The following is a 23,145-nucleotide window of genomic DNA, read 5'->3' as shown; positions in this document are numbered from 1 at the left end:
GGCGTTCATATGAGCGTGCTGGGGCTACTGTAACAAATGGCCACAAGCCTTAACACACACACATTTATTTTCTCACGTTCTGGAGGTCAGGCGTGTCACAAGGCTAATGCCCAGATGTGGGCAGGGCTGTTTCTTCTTGAGGCTCCATGGGAGAATCCAGCCTTTTCTGGCTTCTAGAGGCACCACATCCCTGGTTTGTGGCCTCTCTGTACTTCCTCCTAGCCAGCAGTGCAGCTTCTTCCATCCCCATGACCTTAACCCTTCCATCTGCCTCTTGAGGACCTTACAATGACACCGGACCCCCACCCTGGGTAATACGGGGTCATCCCCATTGTGAGGTCCTTCATCTATCTGCAAAGCCTCTTTTGCTATGTGAGGTGCTATTTCCACAGGCCCCAGGACTAGGACTGGGGTGTCTTTGGGGCCATTTTCTTGCCAGCCCTGGGCCCTCTGACCTTTGAGCTGTGCTACTTTGAGCGTTTTTGGGGATCCTGTGCATTTCTATGAGTTTCTTCTTTTCAGTCCCCTTCTCTCCTGTGTGGTTTCCTGTGGCTTTGTGTTAGCCCTTGATCATCAAAACCTCTGGGCTGGGAGGTGTTTGCCTTTTGGGAATCACTTTGGAGAGAGATTGACGGGTTGGCCTTTGCACGAAGGTCTGAATCTCATGACCATGAGCATGGTTCTGGGCACTCAGGTAGAAGTGTTTCCTGGTCAGTGGCACTGCCCCAGTGCTGCCCAGGAGGTCCCAGGGGTCCCTCCCCTCTCCATGGTGAGGCTAGGCTGTGACTAGCCCAGGACTAGAGACTAGGACTAGGGACTAGAGACCCTAGCCCAGGCCTGGTGGAGAGGGGGCTGCACTCTGCCCCAAGAGGACACCTGCGGGCAGGAGGGCAGGGCCTGGGGGCGCAGCTTGTGGGATGAGTGGGTCTGCCTCTCCCCTGGGGGCTCTGCCTGCCTCCTCCCCGCAGTCAGCCTGCGCCCCTTAGGCTGAGCCGGCTGAGTGCCCAGGGCAGCCTTCTGACTCCCCATGCGGATCCACAGTCTGGGTCATGTTCATGTGTGAGTGTGAGAGTGTGTGTGAATCTGAGTGTATATATATGCTTGTATGTGTGTGAATATATACATGTGTATGTGTGTGGGGGGGAGTATCTGTGTGTATGTATGTGTGTTTCTGTATGTGTGTGAGTGTGTGTTTGTGTGTGTGTGTGTGTGTGTGCTGGACCCACTCACTGGCCTGGATGGTATCTCCTGGTGTTGGTTAGTGACTTGGCCAGGTATCTGAGGGACTGTCTGCCTTCTGTATCCCAGTTTGGCCAGTGCAGCTCCCGTGAAGGCCAGTAGATGGCGCCTCCGCCCTTCTGGACCATTGGCTCAGATCTGCTGTGGAAATTTCCCAGGTTCTTGCATCCTTTTTAGACTCCACCTAAAGAACCCACTGGGCAGTGATTATCCCAGGGCCCCTTGGTAGCCACAGTAGGAGGAGAACAAAGACTCTGCTGGGCGGGTGGATGGGCAGTGGGGACACTGCCTCTGCTCAGCCCTGCCAGGATGCCCGGTTTTAACTGGGGTCTGTCTGCCAGAGCCACCTTAAGGGAAGAAAACCCCCTTTGGAGAGAGAGGGAGGGAGGGAGGGAGAGAGAGAGAGAGAGAGAGAGAGAGAGAGAGAGAGAGAGAGAGAGAATGAGAGAGAATGATCGTGAGTGCTAGCCAGAGAGAAAGCCAATGCTGAATCCCAGCCCAGGCTGGAGGGCAGGTTGAGCTCTCAGATGTGGCCCTGGGGACAAAGTGTGTTCTGGGGGCATGAGGCCCTGCAGCAGACAGTGAGGGTGCCCAGGAAAGGGAGGCTGGCACAATAAGTGGTGGCAGGGAGCCTGGCAAGGAGGCCAGCTGCTCACGAGAGGGTGGGGCCACAGCAAAGTGGCGGGATGAAGGGTGGTGGGAGGGTGGTGGGGCTGGTTTCGAGAGAGATGAAGCATGAGACAGTGAGGTGGGAAGTCCTTGAGGGCCATCCATGGGAGGGGACCCTGGGAATGTGTGGGCACAGCAGCCCCCTCCCCGAGTGACGCAGCATGACAGACAGCTGGCTCTGCATGCTCACCTCCTCTTGTCAGCACTCAGTGCTCTCCAGGCTGCAGCCCCTGAGGACAGGCCCCTGGTGCCCCATGCTCCATCCCTGGTTTTCTTGGGGTGGCCCTTGTGTCCATCCACTAGCCTACCTCCATCCTTTCCTACAACTCGATTCCTGAGAGCAATGGGGAAGCTGTCAACAGGGCCAGCATTGGACACAGCAGCACGTCCTCTGAAGGGAAGAACGTTCCAGAAGGTACCTTGACCTTGGTCTTGGTTTCTGGTTATGAAAGGAAGTGGGATTGCACTTGGGGGTCTCTCATACTAACCAAGTGTGGCCAGTGAAAAGGGGCTTCTCAAAGTGTGGCTGTGTAGGGTTCAGCTGCAGGGCCCCTGCCTCCCTCCCCTGCGAAGCTCCCTGCTTCCTGCCTGGTTAGTTTGGCCTGGTCGTCTTGCTGGGCACTGGTTCAATTCTCTCCTCAGGACTGAGGTCGGGAAGTTGGCTTCAGTGTCTCCCCACCAGATCACGGGCCCCATGAGGGCAGGGCTCTTGGACTCTCTTTTGTGCCCAGCTCCCAGCAGGGCCTGGCCCAGAGAAGGGCTTGGTGACCATCAGGAGACCTGGGTACTGGGACCTTGTTAACCCGTCAGCCTCTCAGAGCCCCAATGCACTGAGGTTTCTGCGTGTGGAGCAGGTCCCATGCCCGTGGGAGCTGGTCTTCCAGGTCGTGTTGTGTTGTGGGGCTGACATGGACACCAGCTGGGTGGGCAGGTGAGGTGCGCTCTTGCCCCTGGGCTGGGGGTGCAGGAAGCCACTTGGCAACCCCTTGGGAAGGTGGTGCCCTGCCCCCACCCCTCCCCCGGGCCCCGGCGTGGGGATGTTCTCTGGCAGATTGCATTCACACGCCTGTCTCCCTAATGTATGTACTGCTCTGCTGGTGTCTGCAGCAGCTTAATTGCAGCCATTTTGGAGTATTTCGGTAGTACTTTTTTAAAAGTGTTGACATCGTCAGGTTTACAGCGTTTTATGAAGCCTTTTCTGGGTCTGTTGCTACTTCAGTAGTGTGATTTGTGTGTCAAAGTGACGTGAACAGCCTGGTGTCGATAAAAGCGTAGAATCTGCTTTGAAAGGCTGGCACTATGTGGTGCTCTCAGGCAGCGAGGCTAGGAATATCCAAAGCATTCGAGTGTTTCAGAATATTTTGTGAGATGGGGATTTAAAATAGACTGGCACTTGTACTCACCGAGGACTGGCCTTCCTACTGCCCAGCCTTCCTGCAACCCTTCAGCCCTGTTGGTTACTGAGGCCAGTAGGGTGGGCAGGCACAGACCTTGGCCCTACAGGGCAGTGCCTGGGTGGTGGGCAGCCTAGGCTCAGTGTCCAGAGGTTGTGCCCTATAGAACCTGCTGTCCTGGCCAAATACCTGCCTCGAAGTTTGTGGGAGGTGGTGGTTTAGCCAGAGATGATATCCCCACAGTCTTGTCCCCACAGAGTGGTCCCAGGGCCAGGGACACTGTGTCCAACGGCCTCCCCTCAGCCATCTGCCTCCTGGTTCAGCCCCTGTGGGTGTCAGGCCTGGTCAGCTCCCAGGCCTGTCATTGGAAACATCAGTTCCATGTGTGACACACCCACCTTGTGTTGTTTTACACTGTTTCTCAGATGTAGCGCTATACAGTGTTTCTAGCAGTACCGTCAAATGCAGCACCTGCCACCTCCTGTCCTCCCTGCTGCTTTCACGTGTCCCCAGGAAAGAGTTCCGGTTTGGAAATTAGAAAGCACTGGGCTCTGGTCAGTCCTTGTCTCCCTGGGCACATCTGGACCATCTGGAGTGTGCTGTGCACCTTGGAGACAAGAGCAGAGTGCCTGCCACCCTCTGCGGGGTACCCTGGCACACACTACTGCCATTGCAAGGAGTCAGTTACTTGGCCCTACTGTGGTTCGGGCCTGCCCCTCAGGGCAGCAGAAGGTGCCTTGTGTCACATCCTGTGTTCCTGCTTGCTGGGCAAAGGCTGGCAAAGGCTTTAGGGTACCCTGCTATCCCTGACTCACAGGCCAGTCTTGGGAGATGGCAGCTTTCGAGGGTGAGGCCAGCTTGGGCCATGAGCTCAGCGCAGGAGCTGAGGACCACTGTGAAGAGCAGTGGCCGGCAGCTTCTACAGTGGTGGGCAAGATGGATGAGGGCCTAGGAGCCAGTGCTCTGGGCTGCCGAAAGCTGCACGTTGGGCGCCAGGGCCCCTCGTGGGCTGCTACATTGACGGCTGGGCTGCAGGCAGAGCTGTCCAGTTGCTGTTTTTCCTTTCTGTATTTTAAATGCTGTAGTGAGATAAAGCCCCTCCCTGGTGACAGGCCAGAGCAAACGTCTTTTAGCTGAAGGGACATCAACACAGTCTAGGCAAGGTCATCACCCCCTCCCCACAGTCCCTCCTCATTCTCCTAAACTCCCTCTGGTTCCACTTGCTCTTGGAGGAGGTGGAGATCCCTGTTCCCCTCCAGAAGGGGTGTGCCCAGTGGAGGATGCTCTCCTGCCTCTGGGGGTTGGCCCTCAAGGCTCTGACCGTGGCCTTCAGGCTACAGACTCTGAAGCTTCCCATGAGGGTGGCAGTGCAAGTTTTCCTGAGTTCTGTCTTGGCTTCTGCAGCCCCTCCATCCCTCCCACATTGACTTACCTGGGATACAGTCTTCCAAGTCTCTGGTGTTAGTGTCCCTGAGTGGGGGACAGGGGAGAGAGTCTGACTGTGCTCCATAAAGGGTGTAGAGCCCTTGCTAGCTCTTGGACGATCCTAAGGTACGATGAGCGGATCCTTCTGTGCAAGGTTGGTGAAGGGAATGCTGGTAAGAGAGCCTGGGAGTCTGGAAGATTATCTCAGAGCTCTATCCCTTCGCTGACCTTTCAGAAGCTTGATTGAGGCTCCCAGGGGCTTGGAGAATTTTTTTCGCTTTGATTCAGCTACACTTAGAGTTTTTCTCTGGCATTTTGCTCAGGGGAGTTTCAGAGGAGAAGGATTGGGCAGCCTTTGCTGCCAGGAAACTCCCAGCAGGCACAGCCATCTCTGTCCGTTCTTGGTACTCTGGAGGTGTGTGTATGCACGTGATTGTGTGCATGAGTGTGCATGTGTGTGCACATCTGCATATATGCATTTGTGCATTGCACCGGGGTACGCATGGCGGTCCTCTGTGCATTGAGCTTGTGTGTGCATTTGAGGACAGATACTCCCTGCCTTGGGGCACAAGGAGGAAGTGTGCATGCATTGGCTGGCTCCCATGTGACCTGTTCTCTGACTGCAGCCTGGACAAGAGGCTGGATGGGCTTGGCCTAAGATTCATGGGTCTGAGCAAGGTTCTTTGTGGGGAGGGAGGACTGCTGGGTCAGGCCTCCGGGGACCTCCCTGCAGGCCCACCTGAGGCAACATCAATCCTTGTCCCAGCTACACCTCTGGCAGCATTGAATAATCCCTCCCAGTGAGCCAAAGTGGGGAGTGGAGGGGGGGCCCAGGCACCTCCCTTCCTCCTTCCTACCTGGCTGCCCAAAGCTACATCCCTAGGTCTCACTGTAGGTGGTGCTGGTGGACCACAATGCCTGGCCCAGGCCCTGTGGGGGCCTCTGCTTTGTCACCAGGGAGGCAGACTGGGAAGTCTGAGGTGGGTGATGGAGCAATGGGAAGCTGACCAGGCAGCAGCCTGAAGGCTCTTGGGGGAGAGCACTGGTGCCTGGAGGAGGCCTGCTTGGCCATGTGCAACTGCATGGCTTCTGAGACTCCAGGGCGTCAGTCATAAGGTGCCTGACTCAGGCACAGCCCCCTCCAACCACAAGGGTAACTTCTACCAGCCACCTTGCTCTGGCACGATCCCAAAAGGTCCCATGGTGGCAGGGAAAGCTCAGTGCCAAGGCTGGTAGGAGCCTCACAACTTCACAGATTGGTTTCAGTAACTTAGCTTTCCAACATTTCACCATCACTGGTACAAGATGTGAGAGTAAATAGATGTGCAGATAGATGTGCTCCCTCTTCCCCTCACTTACCCTGGGCTGGCTGAACCCCCACTTGGGTGTCAGGACGGAGTTGGTGTGGCTGTGGCGCCTGGGGAGGCCAGATATGGATAAAACCCAGAAAGATGTCAGGAGGTGGCTTGATTTGTACCATGTTAACATGCTGGGGAAGTCTAGGTGCTGAGCTGAGGTGAGAGGACACAGCAACAGAGTGTTTCAGAGCAGAAACCCCTTCCCGAGGGCAGAGGCGAGCCTGTCCGGGGGAGCTATGGGATGCTGGCCTCATGCAGGTGGTCGTGGAGAGGCAGGTGCAGGGAGCACCTTGGCCACCTTTCCAGAGTCTCCTTTTCTGACCATAACAGTGGCCATGGCATCAGAGTGGTTGTCCTTTATTCCATTTGCGCCTAAACTGCTTGCTCACTGCCACCTCCCAAGGCTCCTGCGTGTGGGTCAGGGTGACCAGTGAGACTCTCCTGGCTCCAGAACTGGAAGTCCTGCATCCTGGAATGCTCTTAGCCCCTGGCAACCCTTGGTGCTTGGTCACCTAGAGTGTGTGTAAGTGTGTGCTTTCATATTGCATGATTGTGTGTATGTGTGTGTACCCATGTGGTCACTGAGAACCCAGGGCAGGGCTTTTGTTTCCAGTTGGGTGTTGCAGCCGCTTGCTCTGTCACTTGGGAGCGCAATGACAGCACAGCGCTAGCATAAGTGGTTTAACCAAATGGTCAGGAGGGCCTGTGCACACAGGTGCTTATGGGAGGGACAGCCGTGTCACCCCTGCCCAGGTCCCCTCCCTGCCCTCCTTATCTAGCCCTCAGCCTCACGCTGGCCAGAACCACACTGTCGTTCTGATCCCCCTGGCCCCAGCTGTCGGTGCTTGTCAGGATTGTGCAGTAAATGTAAAACTGAGAGCTGGCTTTGGCATTTGGAAGGTTAACTCCTGATGCTAGAGAGACCTTCAAGTCTCACACTGGGCAGCCAAGTGCCATTGGACTGTGAGATTAGGATTGCATTGTCCACCACGGTGGGTGTGGCAATGGGCAGTTTCAGAGAATTTTGTACAGCATGACACTACACAGAATATTTTTTAAGATTTTATTTATCCATTTTTAGAGAGGGGGAAAGGAGGAAGGAAGAGGGAGAAGGGAGAAAAACATCAGTGTGTGGTGGCCTCCCATACGCCCCCACTGGGGACCTGGCCTGCAACCTAGGCATGTGCCCTGACTAGGAATCGAACTGGCAACTCCACTAAGCCACACCAGTCAGGGAACACTACACGGTTTTAATCACAGATTCTCCCATTCACCTGACTTGCTTCTCACCAATCTTCCCCACACTAAAACCTTAACAACCTGGCTGAATCATGTGTGAACCTGGCGGTGGATCATGTGAGAACACACATCCTGTGCCGCTCAGGTGGAGCAGGGCACCCAGGAAACCCAGTGTGTTTAGGAGTTCTCACCCTGGGGCTCCCACTCTTCAGCGCCATCTGTCCCTGTGGGCTGGCTCCTTGTGTGCCGCATCATACTGGCAGGGACAGACACAGTTGGTGTTTGTTCAGGGAATGCAAAGTGATTTTAGCATCCATTTAAGCTGAAGAAGGTCAGCCTTCTGCTAAGGAAAAATCTAGCCATGTGCGCTCCTCCAGAGCCAGCAAGACTAGGGCGGGGCTTTGATGTTTCTGACCAGGTGTTGCCTCGTTGTGGGCCTGGACAGCTGGGTGTCACTACAGTGGATTGAATTGGGAAACTGGCTTTTTGTTCAGCGGTTCCAGGATAGACGGGCGCCAGGAGTGCCTGATGCAAACATTGAGGTTGCTGCCTTTTTCCTTAGATGTTTGTTACAAGCTTGTCTGTTTAGGCACTGTTTTGGTCATGTGTAGTCTCTTTTTAAAGGCTTTTCTTTAGACTGTTGTAGATGTAAGGAAAAGCTGAGAATGATAGTACAGAGACTTCCCGTGTGTCCCACACCTGGTGGCTTCCTTATTATCTTTCATTAGCCTGGCACATTTGTCATAATGAATAAACTAACACTGATACATTTCTACTAACTGCAGTCCACACTGGATTCAGATTTCCTCTGTTTTCCCTGGTGTCCTTTCTCTGTCCCTGGATCCAATTCAAGATCCCATGTGCCATTTAGTTGTCACTTCTCCTAGGGCCCCTGTGGGCTGTGACAGTTTCTCAGATTCTCCTTGGTTTTGATGAGCTTGCCAGTTTTGAAAAGGAATTTTGTGGAAAGTCCTTAGGTTGGCGTTTGCCTGGTGTTTTCCTCATGGTTAGACCGGGGTGACCGGCTCTGGAGGAAGACGCCACAGTGAAGGGCCTTCTCATCCCACCGTGTCCAGGGTCGTGTGTCACCGTGACTTACCACCGTTGATCCTGACCTGATCCCCCTGCGGAGGGTGCTGGTCAGGTTTCTCCACTGTGAAGTCACTGCCCCCACCCACCCCCGCCTTTCTATGCTGTTCTCTTTGAAGTGGCCTCTTTACTTAAAGAAATGCTTCCAATATCAGATTAGGGGAGAGAATAATTGACAGAGCGGCCCTGTGCCCGATCCCCAGATCGGACAGATGCAAGCCTTCTGGCACACTTCTGTCAAGTATGTTTCATCTCTTGCCTTTCTCCTTTCCTCAGGCTGGGGTGGTTTTAATTTTCTGTTGCTCCATAGTAAATCAGCCCCGAGTTATGGCTTGTGTTGATTAACTGACACTTCTGTAGGTCAGAACCAAGGCACAGGCCAGCTGGGTCCTCAGTTCCAGGGGCTTGGAGGCTGAAGTTGACGTACTGGTGGGCTGGGCCCTTACCTGGGAGCTCTGGGGAAGGTCTGCGTCTGGGCTCATTCAGGTCGTCGGCAGAGTGTGGTCCCTGTGTCCTCGCTGGCTGTCAGCCTTGAGCTGCTGTCTGCACCTGGAGGCCACTGTCAGGTTCCACTGCAGCGCCAGGGCAGCCTCGGGGATTCCCCTCACCCTTGGCACCTCTTCGGGGCTGACCTGCTTAGGTCAGGCCCCCCAGGGTTATCTCTTTAAGGTTTATGCGTTTGCGACCTTAATTTTAACAGCAGAACTCCCTGGAGGAAGCACTGAGAGGAATGAGAGAGGAACTGAGGACAGGTGCATGAGCCCCAGAGGCCGGGAGTCTCGGGGGCATCTGAGAACTGTGCCTGTCATACGTGTTCCCTTTGTCGTAACCTATTTTATCGTAAAACATAATATGGCACAGAAAGTACACAAAATATGTACCGAAAATATACATATTTATGCACTGGTTATGGAATGACTCTGCAGCCAACCCCTGTGTAACCCTCATGATGTGTCAGGAAAAGCACTTCCTCCCCTGCCCTGCACTGGGACTCCCTCCCCTTGAGGCTGCTCCCCACCCAGAGCTGACGACTACCCCGCTGGCTGTGATGGTGCCGGTGCCATTGCTTCTGCGTCATTTTTCTGCTTGTGTCTGTGTCCCTGGGCAGTTGAATGCTGGCTGGATTTGAACTCCATTCCAATGGACTCATTTGTACCTTGAATTCATCCCTGTTATATGTGGCAATAATTTATTCATTCTGATGGCTGTAGAATTTTCCATCGTATGACTTTTCCCCACCTGTTTATCTTTTCACTGTTGATGGACATTTGGGTTGTTTCCAGTTGCGGCTGTTGCAAGTGACAAGTCATCTTTTACCTGCCACTGTGTAAGAAGTCCATTATATATCAACACAGGATGAAGTGATGAGAAATAATGATAGTAGTGGCCTCTTGTGATGCTCTCTGCATGCCAGGTGGTGCTTGGAGTGACTCCTTGTGCTTCTCTGTGGCCCCAGACCATCCTTTGTCACAGGTGAGGCATAGACACTGGCTTGGGCCGCTGGCTTGGAAGTGGTGGCACTGCAGTGTAAAATAGGCCGTTGGCCTAGCTTGCATTTCTAACCACTGCTCCACCCTGTCCCTCAAAGCATGGTCCTTCAAATCAGGAGGGGTGACAGTTTCTGGCCAGGCAGTCCCTCAGCTTTGGGGACAGAGTGCGTCCTAGCTGGCAGAGTTGGTCTGAACTTGAAGTTCTGCAGAGAAGGGCTCTCCTCTTATAGTGTTCCTAATCACTGAATCAAATTCCTCTAGCTGAAATCGAAGCTGGTTGGTTCTTGTGGGAGACGGAGGGTTGATGCAGGAAAATGGGGCCCTAGGCTGACAGAGGCTCTGCCACCTTCCACAAGGGCTTCCAGGTAACCCTGAACATAAGGGTGCCTGTGGGGCAAGAGGGAGTGTTCAGGAAGCTTTGCTGGACAGGCCTGGGAGGTAGCGTCCATTACTTCTGTCCACATCTCGTTGGCTGTTGTCCAGTTTACATGGTCACAGAGCTTGGCAGCCTGGGAGTCCTGGAGATGGAGACAGGGAAGCTGCAGGGATGAGGAAGCCTGTAGGAGGAGAGGGAGCAGGGCATCCCAGGAGGGGCCCAGCTGGAGGGTAGGCAGCTGGATCAGGAGCTGGGGGTCTGGAAGGTTCCTGAGCTGGGAAGCTACTGTGCTGAAGGATTCCAGGAAGATTCCTGTGGCCAGGAGGGTGAGTTAGCATGGGAAGGAGGGTCTAGAGCCTAGGTGGGGGTGGGCAGGCAGGTTAGCCTTGCTGCCTGGTGGCCCGTCTGCCCCACTCGGGTACGATCATCTCCCGTCTGTCTGCTACTCATGGCTGTGGCTGCAGGCATCACTGGCTGTTGCATAGCCATGCTGGATGGCTTTGGAAGGAGCAGATGGCCCTTCATTTAGAGTCTTTTGTTCAAAGTAGGTGCTTTAGAGTTGGCCAGTGATGCTCCACACTGCTGGCACTGTTGTGAAGCTGCAGGATTTTTGATTTAGGGCAGCTGGAGCCAAGGAAGCCCTCCTAGCCCCCGCATTCCTGGTTCTGGGCTGAAGCACAGCAGACAACAAGCTGGAAGCCTTTCCCTGCCCACCACTCTAGAAACTGTTGGTTATTCTATTTGAAATGTCAATCTGGAGATCCACCCACAAGCAGGGTTTAGATTAGGAGTTGATTCAAACTGTGTATGTACAGGGGGGTGTGGGGGGTGGGGTCTGTGGCTGCCGGAGGGGTGGCAGTGAGGGGCTTTCTGCTGCAGAAAAAGAGGGTGTCCTGGCCCAGAGTTGCTTACCCCCACGCCTGTCACTCTAGCTGAGCCTTGAGCGATCTGGGTTCTGTTTGCAGGGTCTGGTTTCCATGGCAAGGTTGCTGCCAACAGATTTCAGCTCCCCAGAGGGAGCTGCCTGCGAGTGTGAGCAGGGGAGTCTGCATGAGCTTTGCTCACAAACCTGGCAGTGAACGTATTCCTCTCATGTTGGCGCATCAGCAGCAGATGGGAGCCCTCGTCATCTTGAGATGTTGCAGAGCAGGCACAGGATAGGACCAGAGGTGGCCGTGTCATTGGGACGAGACTTGCTAAGGGGCTCTTGTCCAGCAGCTTCCCTGTGAGGCTTGGTCTGTATGCCCTCTCCTGCCTGACTGTGAGCTGGGTAGAGCTGAGCCAACATACTTTGCATGTGAGCTTGACTTTCTCCGAATCACTGGGGCCCAGAATGGCTTGGGAGTAACCCCAAGTGCTCCGTGGCTTTCGCCTCCTGGGCAGTAGACTGAGACCCAGACGGTCTTCCTCATGGAAGCTGGAACCCCTGGTGGTCTGTTTGTAAAGATTGTGTAACCCTCGTGCCCACTCTAGAAAGCTAGTGCCCTAATTAAGAGGGCAGGTAGAGGATACTCAGGGTCACCTCTGGCAGGGCCTGTCCTTCCAGTTGCCAGGGGCCTCTACTGCCAACATGCATCCACATGAGGTTCAGGAGGCCTCTTGAATCTGTGTGACATTGAAGGCAAACACCAATCACATCGGAAGGCATTTTAACCCACCTGGAGTCTCCCACATTGAAGGCAACTGCTCTCAACCTGCAGAGACCTGGACTTCAGCCACCCTCCCAGGCCTGCACCAGCTCGTTCCCACGTCCGGGGCTCATGCTGGTACATGTCAGGGGTGGCTGACATCGGCCTCTCTAGCTCCTCCCCACTCTGGTCAAATGGGAACCAAGATCTTTCTCTTCTGAGCCAGCAACTCCTGTTCCTTCAGACATTTCTGTCTTCTCAATAGACCTGTCCTTGCTCTTTCCTGTTCAGACCGCCTTGTGTATTCCAACAGGAATAAATCCATGGTTGTTCACCACTAAGGCACACATGCTGCTGGGGGAGGAGTTTGGTGGTGGGAACAGCCGGCATCACCCAGCTGCTGTGGGGTCCAGGCACAATGGGAGGCTGCCTGCCGGTTGTTTTACAAGCAGAAATTCAGGACAGTTCTATGAGGAGGAGATTGAGGTCTTTATAAACAGCACTGAATTCTCACCTGCCCCGTGTCCCATGAATTGGTCTCCCCCAGGCTAGCAGCATAGGCCCTTTCTTGCCACTCTTGCCAAGTGCTCAGTTATCTGTTCCTTCCTTTTGAAACCTCACCTGAGAAGGGCCCCGCACAGCTTTCAAAAAAAAAGCATCAAAAACAAGCACGCTTGGCATCCTCTGTCCTGTCACATGACAAAAATGATTCACAGGCCTATAATAAATCAGGGCTGGGGATCAGATGTCTCCAATTCAGCGATTAATTGCAGGCTCAACACCACTGGCTTTGTAAAGTCTGTTCCTTTAATTAAAGTGGGCTGGCAGTGTGTGCAGCCAACTCATGCTCCCTGAGGCTGCGCCCTGGTGCTGTGGGACCTCTGGGATGCTGAGCCATTCTGGGTCCCTGTGGGAAGGTACCGCAAATAGCTGGGACCCAGTAGAGGTAGGGGCAGGCTGGGGGCAGCCCCAGTACCTGGAGTGCTGACCGGCCCCTCCCCTACCTCTAAGAGGACATGCGCCCCCTGCTGCCTGCAGTGCACCTTTGCCTCCCGCCAGCAGGCCACTTCATTTGGCAGCCTTGCTGGTGGCCGTCTCCATCCGAGACATCCCGTTTACACCAAGCAGATGCTCCCGGGACTCTGTTTATCTTGTGTGTAGGTTTCAATAAAAATGTCATTATTTCAAATCATTGACACTGCTGGTGTGAGATACCATATTCCATTCTCTGTTGCCCTGGAAAACGATCCATTAAAGATAAAGCTGCCGCAGCTCAATAAGGTCCTTTCCTGGGAACAAGCCACTCTGGTGCTGGGCTGATCCTATCTCCCCAGCAAGTGTTCATATCTGTCCTGAGGTGGGGACAAATGAGGGAGGCTGCCTCCCTGTTGACCGAGGCTCCTCAGCACTTAAGATGGGATTTCCTGATAAGTCCGACCACTATCCATCTGCTGTCAGACAATTTCAGTTACTCTGTTAGGGAGGGAGCTGCGTAGCCCAGGCCGAACTCCTCTGTGTGATGGTGACCAAGTAGAGGTGCTCGGGAGTCCCCCGCTAGGTTGTGGCTTCCGTGTGTGCACCATCTGTTCAGCGGCCTGGAAACGCACTTCCGTTTCACTCTTGAGTGTTAAGAGCAGAGCCTTAGCCTCCCCTTTTCTCCCCTGGGCCAGGTCCTCTGCGGTCTCCCTTCCAGGCTCACTGTATTGGTGACAGCCATTCTTCCTCCCCTCCCGTCAGGACAGTGGACCCCAGGGTGTCTCGGTGGTTCCAGGGCTGGCTGTCCACGCAGGCCTTCGGATCTGCTCCCTCATGTTTCAAGGGCAAGCCTATCTGCCAGGCGCTTTTTCTGTTATCTTTTATTTTGCCAGATAATATATGGGGTGACCTCTTTTCCTATTTACCTCTTCCATCTGGGTAAATATTATCAGTTTTTTTTCATATTTCAACCATGATGATAAGGCCACTATGCTCATATTCGACATGATGACCTCACTGTGCTTGTAGTCAGTGCTATGGTCACAGTCAGTCATCACCACTACCTCATTTACTAAAGAGCTTGATCACAGGTGAGTGTCTTGCCCTCTTCTGCTCTCCACAGAGGCACCAAGCAGTGTGTCACCTAGTGGCACCAGCCTCGCAGAGATGTGCGTCAGCTCTCCCAGGTCAGACTCTGATTCCGTCAGCAGCAGGCATTTACCCGGGTTTATCTTTGACCTTGTTTGTGGTGAGGAATTTCTGCTTTCAATCCCAGGCAAGAGGCAGGGTGACCTTAGTAGGTTTCATAGTCTGCTGTGAATGTTTCTGGTGCAGAGGAAGCCTAGCTGTTGGTGTGTTGATTTTTTAAAATTCTGTGCCCTTGCTGGACTGTTTTGTCCTGTAGTTCAGCAGCTTATTCTCTTAGCTTTCCAAATGGACGGTTGTTACTTAAAAGAAAAAAATTTGTCCCTTTCCTTCTAATTGTTACTCCTCTTATCTTTTTCTTGATTTATTACATTGGCTAGTGTCTTCAGTATGGGCTGTTGAGTGGCTGTGATAGTGGGTGGCTTGCCTTGTTCCCAACTTTCCAGAGTACCTTCTGTTTCACCATGAAATGTGACTATGGGACTGTCTCTCCTAGTCCTAGTTGATCCAGAATTTTTATACTGAATGGTTTAGAATTTTATATAGATTTTTATTTGCCACCCTGGCGATAAATCCTTGGTCTTCTAATACATTTTTGTGCCTGATTTGCTGATATTTTATTTAGAATTTTTTCAGCTATGTGAGACTAGCCTGGTGTCTTTGTCCTGTGCTGGTGACAGGGTTTCTCATTCATTCATTAAAAAGTGTACCAGATTCATAAAATAAGTTCACTAACATATGATGCTCCTGCTTGCTCTTTAGTGTAAGTGGGCACTGGCCCTTAGTGTGAAGGTTTACTAGGGCTCTCAGTAAAACCGTGAGGGCGTGGTGCCATTTTCAGCATCTGTGACCTTGTCTTTTCAGGTTTTCTGGTTTGTCTGCTGAGGCTCATATTAACCTGGAATGCCTTGGTCCAAGGCACAGAAGACGCTGAAGAGCTGAATGCACCTGTGACCTGAGCCCAGCACCTGGGGTGGGGACTGTGGCTCACCGCTCCTGTGTCTTCAGGGCTGGGACATTTTTAACAGCTTTACTAAAGTACAGCTTTAAATGCCGTATGTAAAATGCCATACATAGAGGTCACTTGAAGTGTTTGGACACTTCAGTAGATCAGTTGACATGGTTGGTCTCAGTGGCTATCACATTAGGGGTGACTATCTGTCATTGGGTTTCTGGCCCTTCCCCTCCACAGAGCAGACATGTGGAGAGCGAGGCCACCCTGGCCCAGCTTGGCTCCAGCCAGCTTGGAGAAGGCACCTCCGTTGCTGAGGGCTCTTGGGGAAGCCTGTTCTGAGACACAGTTATTCTGCTGGGCCCATCCAGGCGTTAGGGCGGTGTGTTGGGACTGTCCCACTGACTCAGGGTGAGAGAGGTCCCAGGCTGTGGCCACATAGGGGCTTGTGTTTGGGGACTGCAGTAATGGTGGCTTTAATGTCTGCCTGGCACATAGGTCTCTGACGGGGCTCCTGGCATTTGGAGCTGCCTTGGCCTCCTGGGCTTATGCAGGTGGCCTCCAAGTTGACATGTGGTGTTGGCACTTCAGTGGACTCTGCCTTCTTGTTTCTGTTTCCGTAATCATAGCGTGTTAAATGGCGATGGGCCCATCTGCCCAGGCCTCGTGCAGACACTGTAAAATTAACTTTCTTACCCTTTGACACGCATCAGGCTGAGCTGACACTTCCAGAGGACTCCTGGCTGGACCCCTGCTCTTGGCATGAGTTCTTCAGCAGAGAGGGAGGGCGGGGAGATGAGCCTTCTTATCACCAGCTCCTAATTGCAGGGAGCCTCGTGCCAGTGGAAGCTGTCAGGCCTGGCGATGAAGAAATTCCAGGTGCTGTTGTTACTGGCAGAGTTGGAAGGGTCTTGGCGCGGAGGGTGGAGAAAGTCAGTGTTATGGTGTTGCAACTGCTGATTCTGAGCAAGATGATCCCAGGAAGGGGCCCTGCAGAGACTGGGGGGCCTCGTGAGGAAGTGTGGTTGGGGATTTAGAGCTCTGACTTGAGAGCCTGCCCCCATCAAGTCTCATTTTCCTTGCAATTGGCAGGATGGGGTGCCGGGAATTACCTTATTACCATAGAAATGCTGCCCTCCCCACAAGGGAAACAGTCCCGCTGTGAGAACACTGCAACGCAGAGTGGCTGGCAGGTGCGAGGAAATGAGGGCCAGCGACCAGACCAGCCAGGGGGCCAGTGGGGCGTGTGAGAGCACTTCGCCAGGGTGTCACATTCCTTGTCCTGAGGATTTGCCCCGTGACCACGGATTTTCTTTCTGGTCTGAGAGGCAGCACTCCCTCTGGCATTGCCTGTCCACCGCCTGGGGGAGAGGAGGGGCAGAGGCCAGACCCCACCCACCTAGCTTTTTGAAGTCTTGTGTGGCTGCCCTAGGGCAGTGACACACAGGATCCCAGGGCTGCTGGGGTTCAGCTGGATGCATAGGTACTGTGTGGTACGTGCACTGCAGCATAGCCCTCTCCTGGGGCATTACATCACTCACCCAGTTGGATGGCCCCAGGCGCCCGCTACACCTGGTGAGTCCAAGGCGAGGTGGGAGGGAACACTGAGGGGCCAGTTGGTTGCCTGCAAGGCACAAAGCCCTGTCACATGTCCTCATAACTAATGGCCCCTGAGCAGGTCCCGGCTCTCTAAGATGCTCTGTGTTCCTCTTCCTGACACACTCATTTAATTTTTAACTCACAAGGCATTTGCTTATTTATTTTCATTGTTCTTGATAATAATTCTAAGCCATTAGAGGGGAAAATTATATTCAAAAATGCTGTTTCACACTTTATTTGTTTGATGATTTAGAGCGATGGAAAGTAGCACATTTGCTGGCTTTTATAGTCTGATAATTATTCACATCCATCAAGCCATTCCAGGGGAATAAACAAAACACCGAGAAAATGACACTATTAATAGCATCCTCCCCGGCGGACAGGAGACTTCCTCGGGTGTGTTGGTAAAATGGAGGCAGACTGTGCCCCAGCCGAGGCTGGCAGCCCTGCCCGCGGAGGATGCGTTTCTTTGTCTAATCACCTGGCTGTGCTGAGAGCCACCCAGCCACCTGGCCAAGGCCTCCGCCCACCCAGCACCCACGATGCACCTGGTGTCACAAGCCCTGGAGTTTCTTCGTTGGTCCTGCGGGCACTGCCGTGACCTGCATAGGAAGAAGCCCTCTGAGGTCAGAGCCTTGAGGTGTCCCCAAGCCGCCAGCCTGGACTCAGGCCTGGCCTCAGTGTTAAAGTAGGGACATTGTCCCAAATGATGGTCCTCTACAGTGTCCAGTCTTTCCAGTATGTTCCTGAACCCCAGTAAATGGGCCAGGCTATAGGGGGCCCGGACCTCTGCTGTCGCCCTGTGGACAGATTTTTTGGTTTCAGCTTTGCCTTTTTTGAGGTGGCCATGATTGGAGGGGGTATATTCACTGCCCCAAACACTTTGAAAGGCGGAGCCTTGAAACCTGGAGAAGCATAGAAGGTGGGGGACACCCATCTTCCTAGGCCGGCCCAGTCCTGGAAGGCAGCATCCGGACCTAGGTCTGGCAGTTCATTGTCCTACCACCTGAAGTGTGTTTCCTCCTCCCTTCCCTCCCTCCTTCTCTTCTTTTTGGTGAATTGGTTTGTTGGCCTATCATTTTGTGAAACTGCTAGACTGTAGTTGTTTGTTTAATACTCTCTGAGGATATGTTTATTGATTCTAGAGAGGGGGATGGTGGGAGCGGGGGGAGAGAGAGAAACATACATTGATCCATTACCTCCCTCACATGCCTGTCTGGAGATCAAGCATGCAACCTAGATATGTGCCATGACTGGGACTCGAACCCGCAACCTACAACCTACAACCTTTTGGTGCATGGGATGACTCCTCAGCCAACTGAGCCACCTGGCCAGGGCTGTAGTTGTTTCTTTCTTTCTTTTTTCTTTTCTTTAAGATATTTTTAGAGAGGGGGGAAGGGAAGGAGAAAGAGAGGGAGGGAAACATCAGTGTGTGGTTGCCTCTCATGTGTCCTCTACTGGGGACATGGCCCGCAACTCAGGCATGTGCCCTGACTGGGAATCAAACTGGTGATCCTTTGGTTTGCAGGCCAACACTCAGTCCACTGAACCACACCAGCCAGGGCGGCTGTAGTTGTTTCTTAACCATCATGTGGCTTTCCACACATCTTGGGTCCCCATGGCAGGGCCCGGGTTCTGAGCTCCTGTCTCTCCTATTGCATCTCGTGAACCTTATACCTAGTCTAAAAACATGTTATTTTCTCACAAAGCCCCTGACGTGTGCAGAAAACTGACTCTCCACCAAGGGTATCTGGCAGACAATACCCAAGTTTGCCTCTTTTGGCCCCGGGGGCCATTCTATGACACTAAACCAGAGTAACAGAGCCTGTTGCGTCCTGTTGCAGCCCCTGCAGGGTCGCCTGGACTGGTTGCCAGGATGCTGTTTCGACCATGCAGCCAAAGATAGGAACCAAAGTTTCTGTGACCTGGTTTAGAGTCATCCAGAACTTTGTGTAAAAAACCTTCAAAAGCAGAAAGTAGGGAGGGGCTTTTAAATATGGAGATAAAGACACCTGAGGATGGGGGATAGCTCTGGAGAAAGTTCCAGAGGGACAGTTCTGGACTGGTTAACCTCAGGGCCAGGACTTGCTTTGTGTCCCAAGTGGTGGCCAACATGTCCCCTGGGAGGTGCCTGCTGTGACTGTCCTCGGCCACTGACTTACAGCCAGGCTCTCACAGGCAGTGCCTGGGGCTATGACCAGAGGAACCTGGGTAACCCTGCACAGTGGCCAGTCCCTCTTACAGCCTCCCCCAATTTCTGCCTCTCCCTCTGAAGCCCATGGCTCTGTTCTTCCTCCCACTCTGCCCTATTCCTTTCTCCACACATGTCCAGATTGTTCCACCATGACCTCTGGGTTGGGCTGCAGACCCTCCACACCCTACCACTGGCCTGGACTGAGCTGACTGCCCAGGGGCCCCACCAGACACTGCTGTGTCCTGGGAAGGGGAAGCATGTTGACTGAATCTGGGGTGGGATATAGCCAGCCTTGGAGGAGGCGTGGGGGCTGATGTGCACGTGAGGGGACACCAGCCCTGCTGGAGAAGACTGCTTGTGCTGGTGGAGAGGGGCCTGGGGGACCCAGGGGAGTGTGTGAGAAGCACTGAGGCTGACCTGGAGGAGGGATGGAGGCCAGGGGACTGCGCCCTAGCCTAGCCCTGAGACATGCAGGCACCCAGAAAAGGCCAGGTCAGAGCACCCCCATGGTTGTCTGTCCAAGGAAACCACATAAGAATCCTCTACCATCTAGCTTGCAAGAGCTATCACATATAAAGAGAGACTGCCTGGGTTGCAGGCTGGCAAAACTGATTGGTTTTAACCCTAAAGTGATCTTGTGGTGGGGACAGATCTCCTAGAGAGCAAGACAGACTGCCCCATGTTGGTGACCAATATACTGACTCTGCTCTGTGGTCCTGAGAACTCGCTCACTAATGTCCAGACAGATGCTTCTTGCCCTGAGGTTAGCGAACACACTCGTCAATCCCAGCAGCTGCTGCTTTTTTTCCCTTTTTTCCTTCCAGAGCCAAGCCTGAGAGTCAGGGATGACCTGAGTTGGTGGCATAATGCTACGTGGGACTGTGACAGGGTGCCATGCACAAGGCTCTGCTCCGGGGGGGCCCCAAAGAGTCCTGGGGACTTCTCTCCAATAGCAAATGTCAGTCCCTGTTGGGAGGCCAGCTCTGTAGCTGGCTCACCCGGGCCCCCATGTCATCTGGCTCACTTGGGGTCCTCAAAGGGCCATTCTTGGTGGGAGAGGGAACACAGTTCTGGAGTTTCTCCCAGCCGTTGAAGGCCAGCAGGACTAATAGCTATTGAGATGGAGCCTTTCCTATCCTCCCTTCCTTTGACTGGCTCATCTTCAGTGCTGTGTTGGTAAGTGGTGAGGGGGCTTCTTGGCACCACTGAGATTGTCACTGGATTGTTCCAAGCAGTGGGAGGCACTACTCACTCTGGGACATCGGGGCCCAGGAATCCCTGTGGCTTTGGCTTCCCATCCTCGAGTCCTTTCTAATCTCCCAAGGGGCTGCTCTCCTGAATGCTCAGCCCAGTGTCCTGCAGTCTGGACTTTCCGATAACAGAGGAGCCACGTTCCAATGTATTAAACTTTTAACATCCACCAGATTCAATTAATCTTATCTTTACAACTCCCAATTACAGGCGGTAATTAAGTGAAAGCAGCATTGTAGACTGGGGATATTGCATTAATCATCACAGCCTTGGTGCGGGGAGTTAGTCCTTCCAGTCCTCTGGCGTCTTCCCAGAAGGGACAGAATGTTTCATGTCCTCATCTGGGGGATGGAAATCCCACAAAGGTGCTTTGGATTGGGGTTAACTTTTATTGTTTTGTGTGATAAAAGGCCATTTTAAAAAGAGTAACCTCATCTTTGTCCAGACGATGGAAAATTCTCTGACAACAGCAGGATCAAAGGGGCTGCGGCCATCTCCTCAAGGGCCCCGAGTGTGCCCAGAAATTAATTATTTGTCTCCTGTTAGATTAGAGACAACACGATGCTGAACTAATTTCCTACCCCCGCCCCCCCCCCCTTATTTTATGAACAGGGAATAATAAGCCTCTCAGTTGGAATGGGCTTAACCAGCGCCAGCGTCTGGGTGGTCGTCTACATTCCGGGTGGGTGCCCATCCTTTGCTGGCACCATGAGGGAGGGGGAGGGAGGGGCTCCATGATGCGTCGTCACATTTGACTTGTTCCAGAATGTGAGATAGTGGCCTTGTTTATCCTGGTACAGGCCTATCCCTTCAGCACTATTGACATTTAGGGTCCAATCGTTCTTTGTGGGAGGCCGTCCTGGGTGCTGTGGGGATTGAGCAGCATCTCTGGCCCCTAACCACTCGATGCCAGGAGCACCCCCAGTCCTAACAACCATGGGGACATGGCCCAGTGTCCTCCAGAGGGGGAACAGGATCATTCTGGTTGAGGCCTACCTTTCTGGAGTTCCTCCTGGACAGACTCAGGTGCGCTCAGCACTTGTGTCATTAAGGACTTGCGCTGCCTGCCTTCGTTTGAAAGTTGAGGCCTTCAACTTACCGAGTCCCCTGAGGGGCGGGGGGTGGCATGTCAGTTGGGTGGGGCTGTTCAGCACCTTCGCCGCCTTCCCATCCCAAGATCAGCATCAGCAGGATGTCACTGTTGCTTCATCTGTTTGCAAACTTCCACCTCGCATCTTTTTTTATTTATGATGGAGCTTCATAATCTTTTAAATGTAAAATGCAAAAAAATAAAACTTATGAAGTGGATGACACATGGAATGTCTCCCCGAGGCCAGACTGGCTCTCTGGGGACTCTCAAGTGCGTGATGACCACATGAGCTCACTTCTGATGTGCCTTCCTTCTTGTAGGTACGCCATCCCACCAGAGCATGGCAAGCGCCTGGAGCGGCTGGCAATTGGTAGGTGTCTGCGGCCAAGGGCAGGGGCCTGGGGCCTGGGACTGGGCAGGGCGAGGTGGGACAGGTGGGAGCAGGGGAGGCCACAATCATCCCTCTCTGGTTTCACTGTGTTGGGGTTTCAATCTCAGGGAGCTGGAGGATGTCACTGTCTTATTTTACCATTTTCTTGCACCCTGTGGCTCACCCTTCTTTAAGTCTTCAAGTTTTTGCTCAGTCTTGAAAACAAGCAGTGAGGAGCAACCTACCCTGGGCCCTAGAGCTGCATGGTGACTTCAAGGCCCCTGCCCTTTTGTATGGGGCTTGACTCACCAGGCCTCCCTCATCAAATGTTCCTTTCAGCAGCCACTGTCCCACCACCTGTATTCAGACCCTTGCTAGGGACTCATGGGGCCAATGGATTTGTCAGGGTGGTCCTAGACTGTGTGTGTTGAGGGATGTGTAGAGACCTGCCAGACATCTGGCCAGAGGGTGCTGAGGCCCCTGATGACCCCGATGAAGGGAATGAGCAGGTGATCTTCCATTGCTCCTGTTCCTGGCACCCTGCTTTCTGTCCCAGGGGTCTAGCCCTCACTTGTCACCTTGAGAGCCAGCCCGTCCCTGGAAGGCAGCACCTAGGTGGGGGTGGGGTGGGCCATGGGATTGTTTGGAAGCCACTCCAGCAGCACAGGGCCCATCTGATCATCCTGACCCTCTGGGCTGCAGTGACAGGCAGCTCAGCCCTCCCTGAGCAGCCTCAGAACCTTCTGGAAGCCATCACTCAGCACGGGTGCACGCTCCCTCATTGCCAGCTTGCAGTCCTCTGGTCCCTCCTCACACCTCACCAAAAAATGCCCATCACACTCTCTTCCCCTTTCCATTGGTGTTTTGACTTTGGAGATGGGAATGGTGGATCTTTCTGGAAAAATAGGGGCCTCTTGTCTTAGTTGCACTCAAGAGTTGTGCGCCTGCTCAGTAAAAACTACACACCAATGACACAGGTCCTGAGAATGGAGGAAGGGTGAGTAGGGCACAGGCCCCTCAGGTTCCCAGGTGGACGGTGTCGATGTTAACATTTCTGTCAGAAACCTAAACCCTGTCCTCATGGGAGGGGCTGAGCCCTGTTCTCCAAAACATGCCCTCAAGGTAGAAATGCCACGGTTACAGACAGCCCTAGTCAGGTCTATTTCACTTCATTATGTTCTAAAATAAAAGCAAATTTAAAATATTTTCCCATTATGTATACTTTTTTAATTATCATAAACTCAGTGACTTAACACAAATTCCCTCAATTTTGTTGTAAACCTTAAACTGCTCTTTTAAAAGTTCTAATTAAAAACAAAACACAGATTCATTTGCTTATAGTTCTGGAGGTCACAAGTCCAAAATGAACCTTATGGAGTTAAGATGCAGGCGTGGGCAGGGCCAGTCATTCCAGAGGCTCCAGGGAGAACCATTTCCAGCCTCTTCCAGCTTCTAGAGGCGCAGCACCCCTGGCTCGTGGCCCCTTCCTCCGTCCTCACAGCCAACAGTGTAGCTTCTTCCCTCTCTAACTCTCACCCTCCTGCCTCCCCCTTGTGGGGACCCTGTGATGACACTGGGCCTCCAGGAAATCCAAAGTTGTCCCCATCTCAGGGGCATTAATTTAATCCCATCTGCAGAGTCCCTCCTGCCAGGGAAGGGAA

The 23,145-nt window shown here is 53.3% G+C and overlaps 1 protein-coding gene across 4 annotated transcripts in view; it reads left to right on the top strand.

Annotated features, from left to right (window-relative positions):
* The window catches only part of KDM4B (lysine demethylase 4B), a 126,673-nt gene that overhangs the window by 47,308 nt on the left and 56,220 nt on the right, over positions 1–23,145 (top strand). For 3 of the 4 annotated variants that reach the window (XM_045830952.1, XM_045830949.1, XM_045830950.1), the window contains exon 7: positions 21,435–21,484. In XM_045830952.1, the coding sequence (XP_045686908.1) occupies positions 21,435–21,484 (50 nt within the window). Of the gene's footprint in view, positions 1–14,892; positions 15,002–21,434; positions 21,485–23,145 lie in introns of those variants that run through there. The other variant, XM_045830951.1, reaches the window with a different exon arrangement.

This window comes from Phyllostomus hastatus, unplaced genomic scaffold (genome assembly GCF_019186645.2).
Source record: "Phyllostomus hastatus isolate PE091 unplaced genomic scaffold, TTU_PhHast_1.1 phas_contig_159, whole genome shotgun sequence".
Taxonomy (NCBI): Eukaryota; Metazoa; Chordata; class Mammalia; order Chiroptera; family Phyllostomidae; genus Phyllostomus; species Phyllostomus hastatus.
Note: the sequence above shows the minus strand (reverse complement) of the source record. Positions and strands in the feature narration are given on the sequence as shown.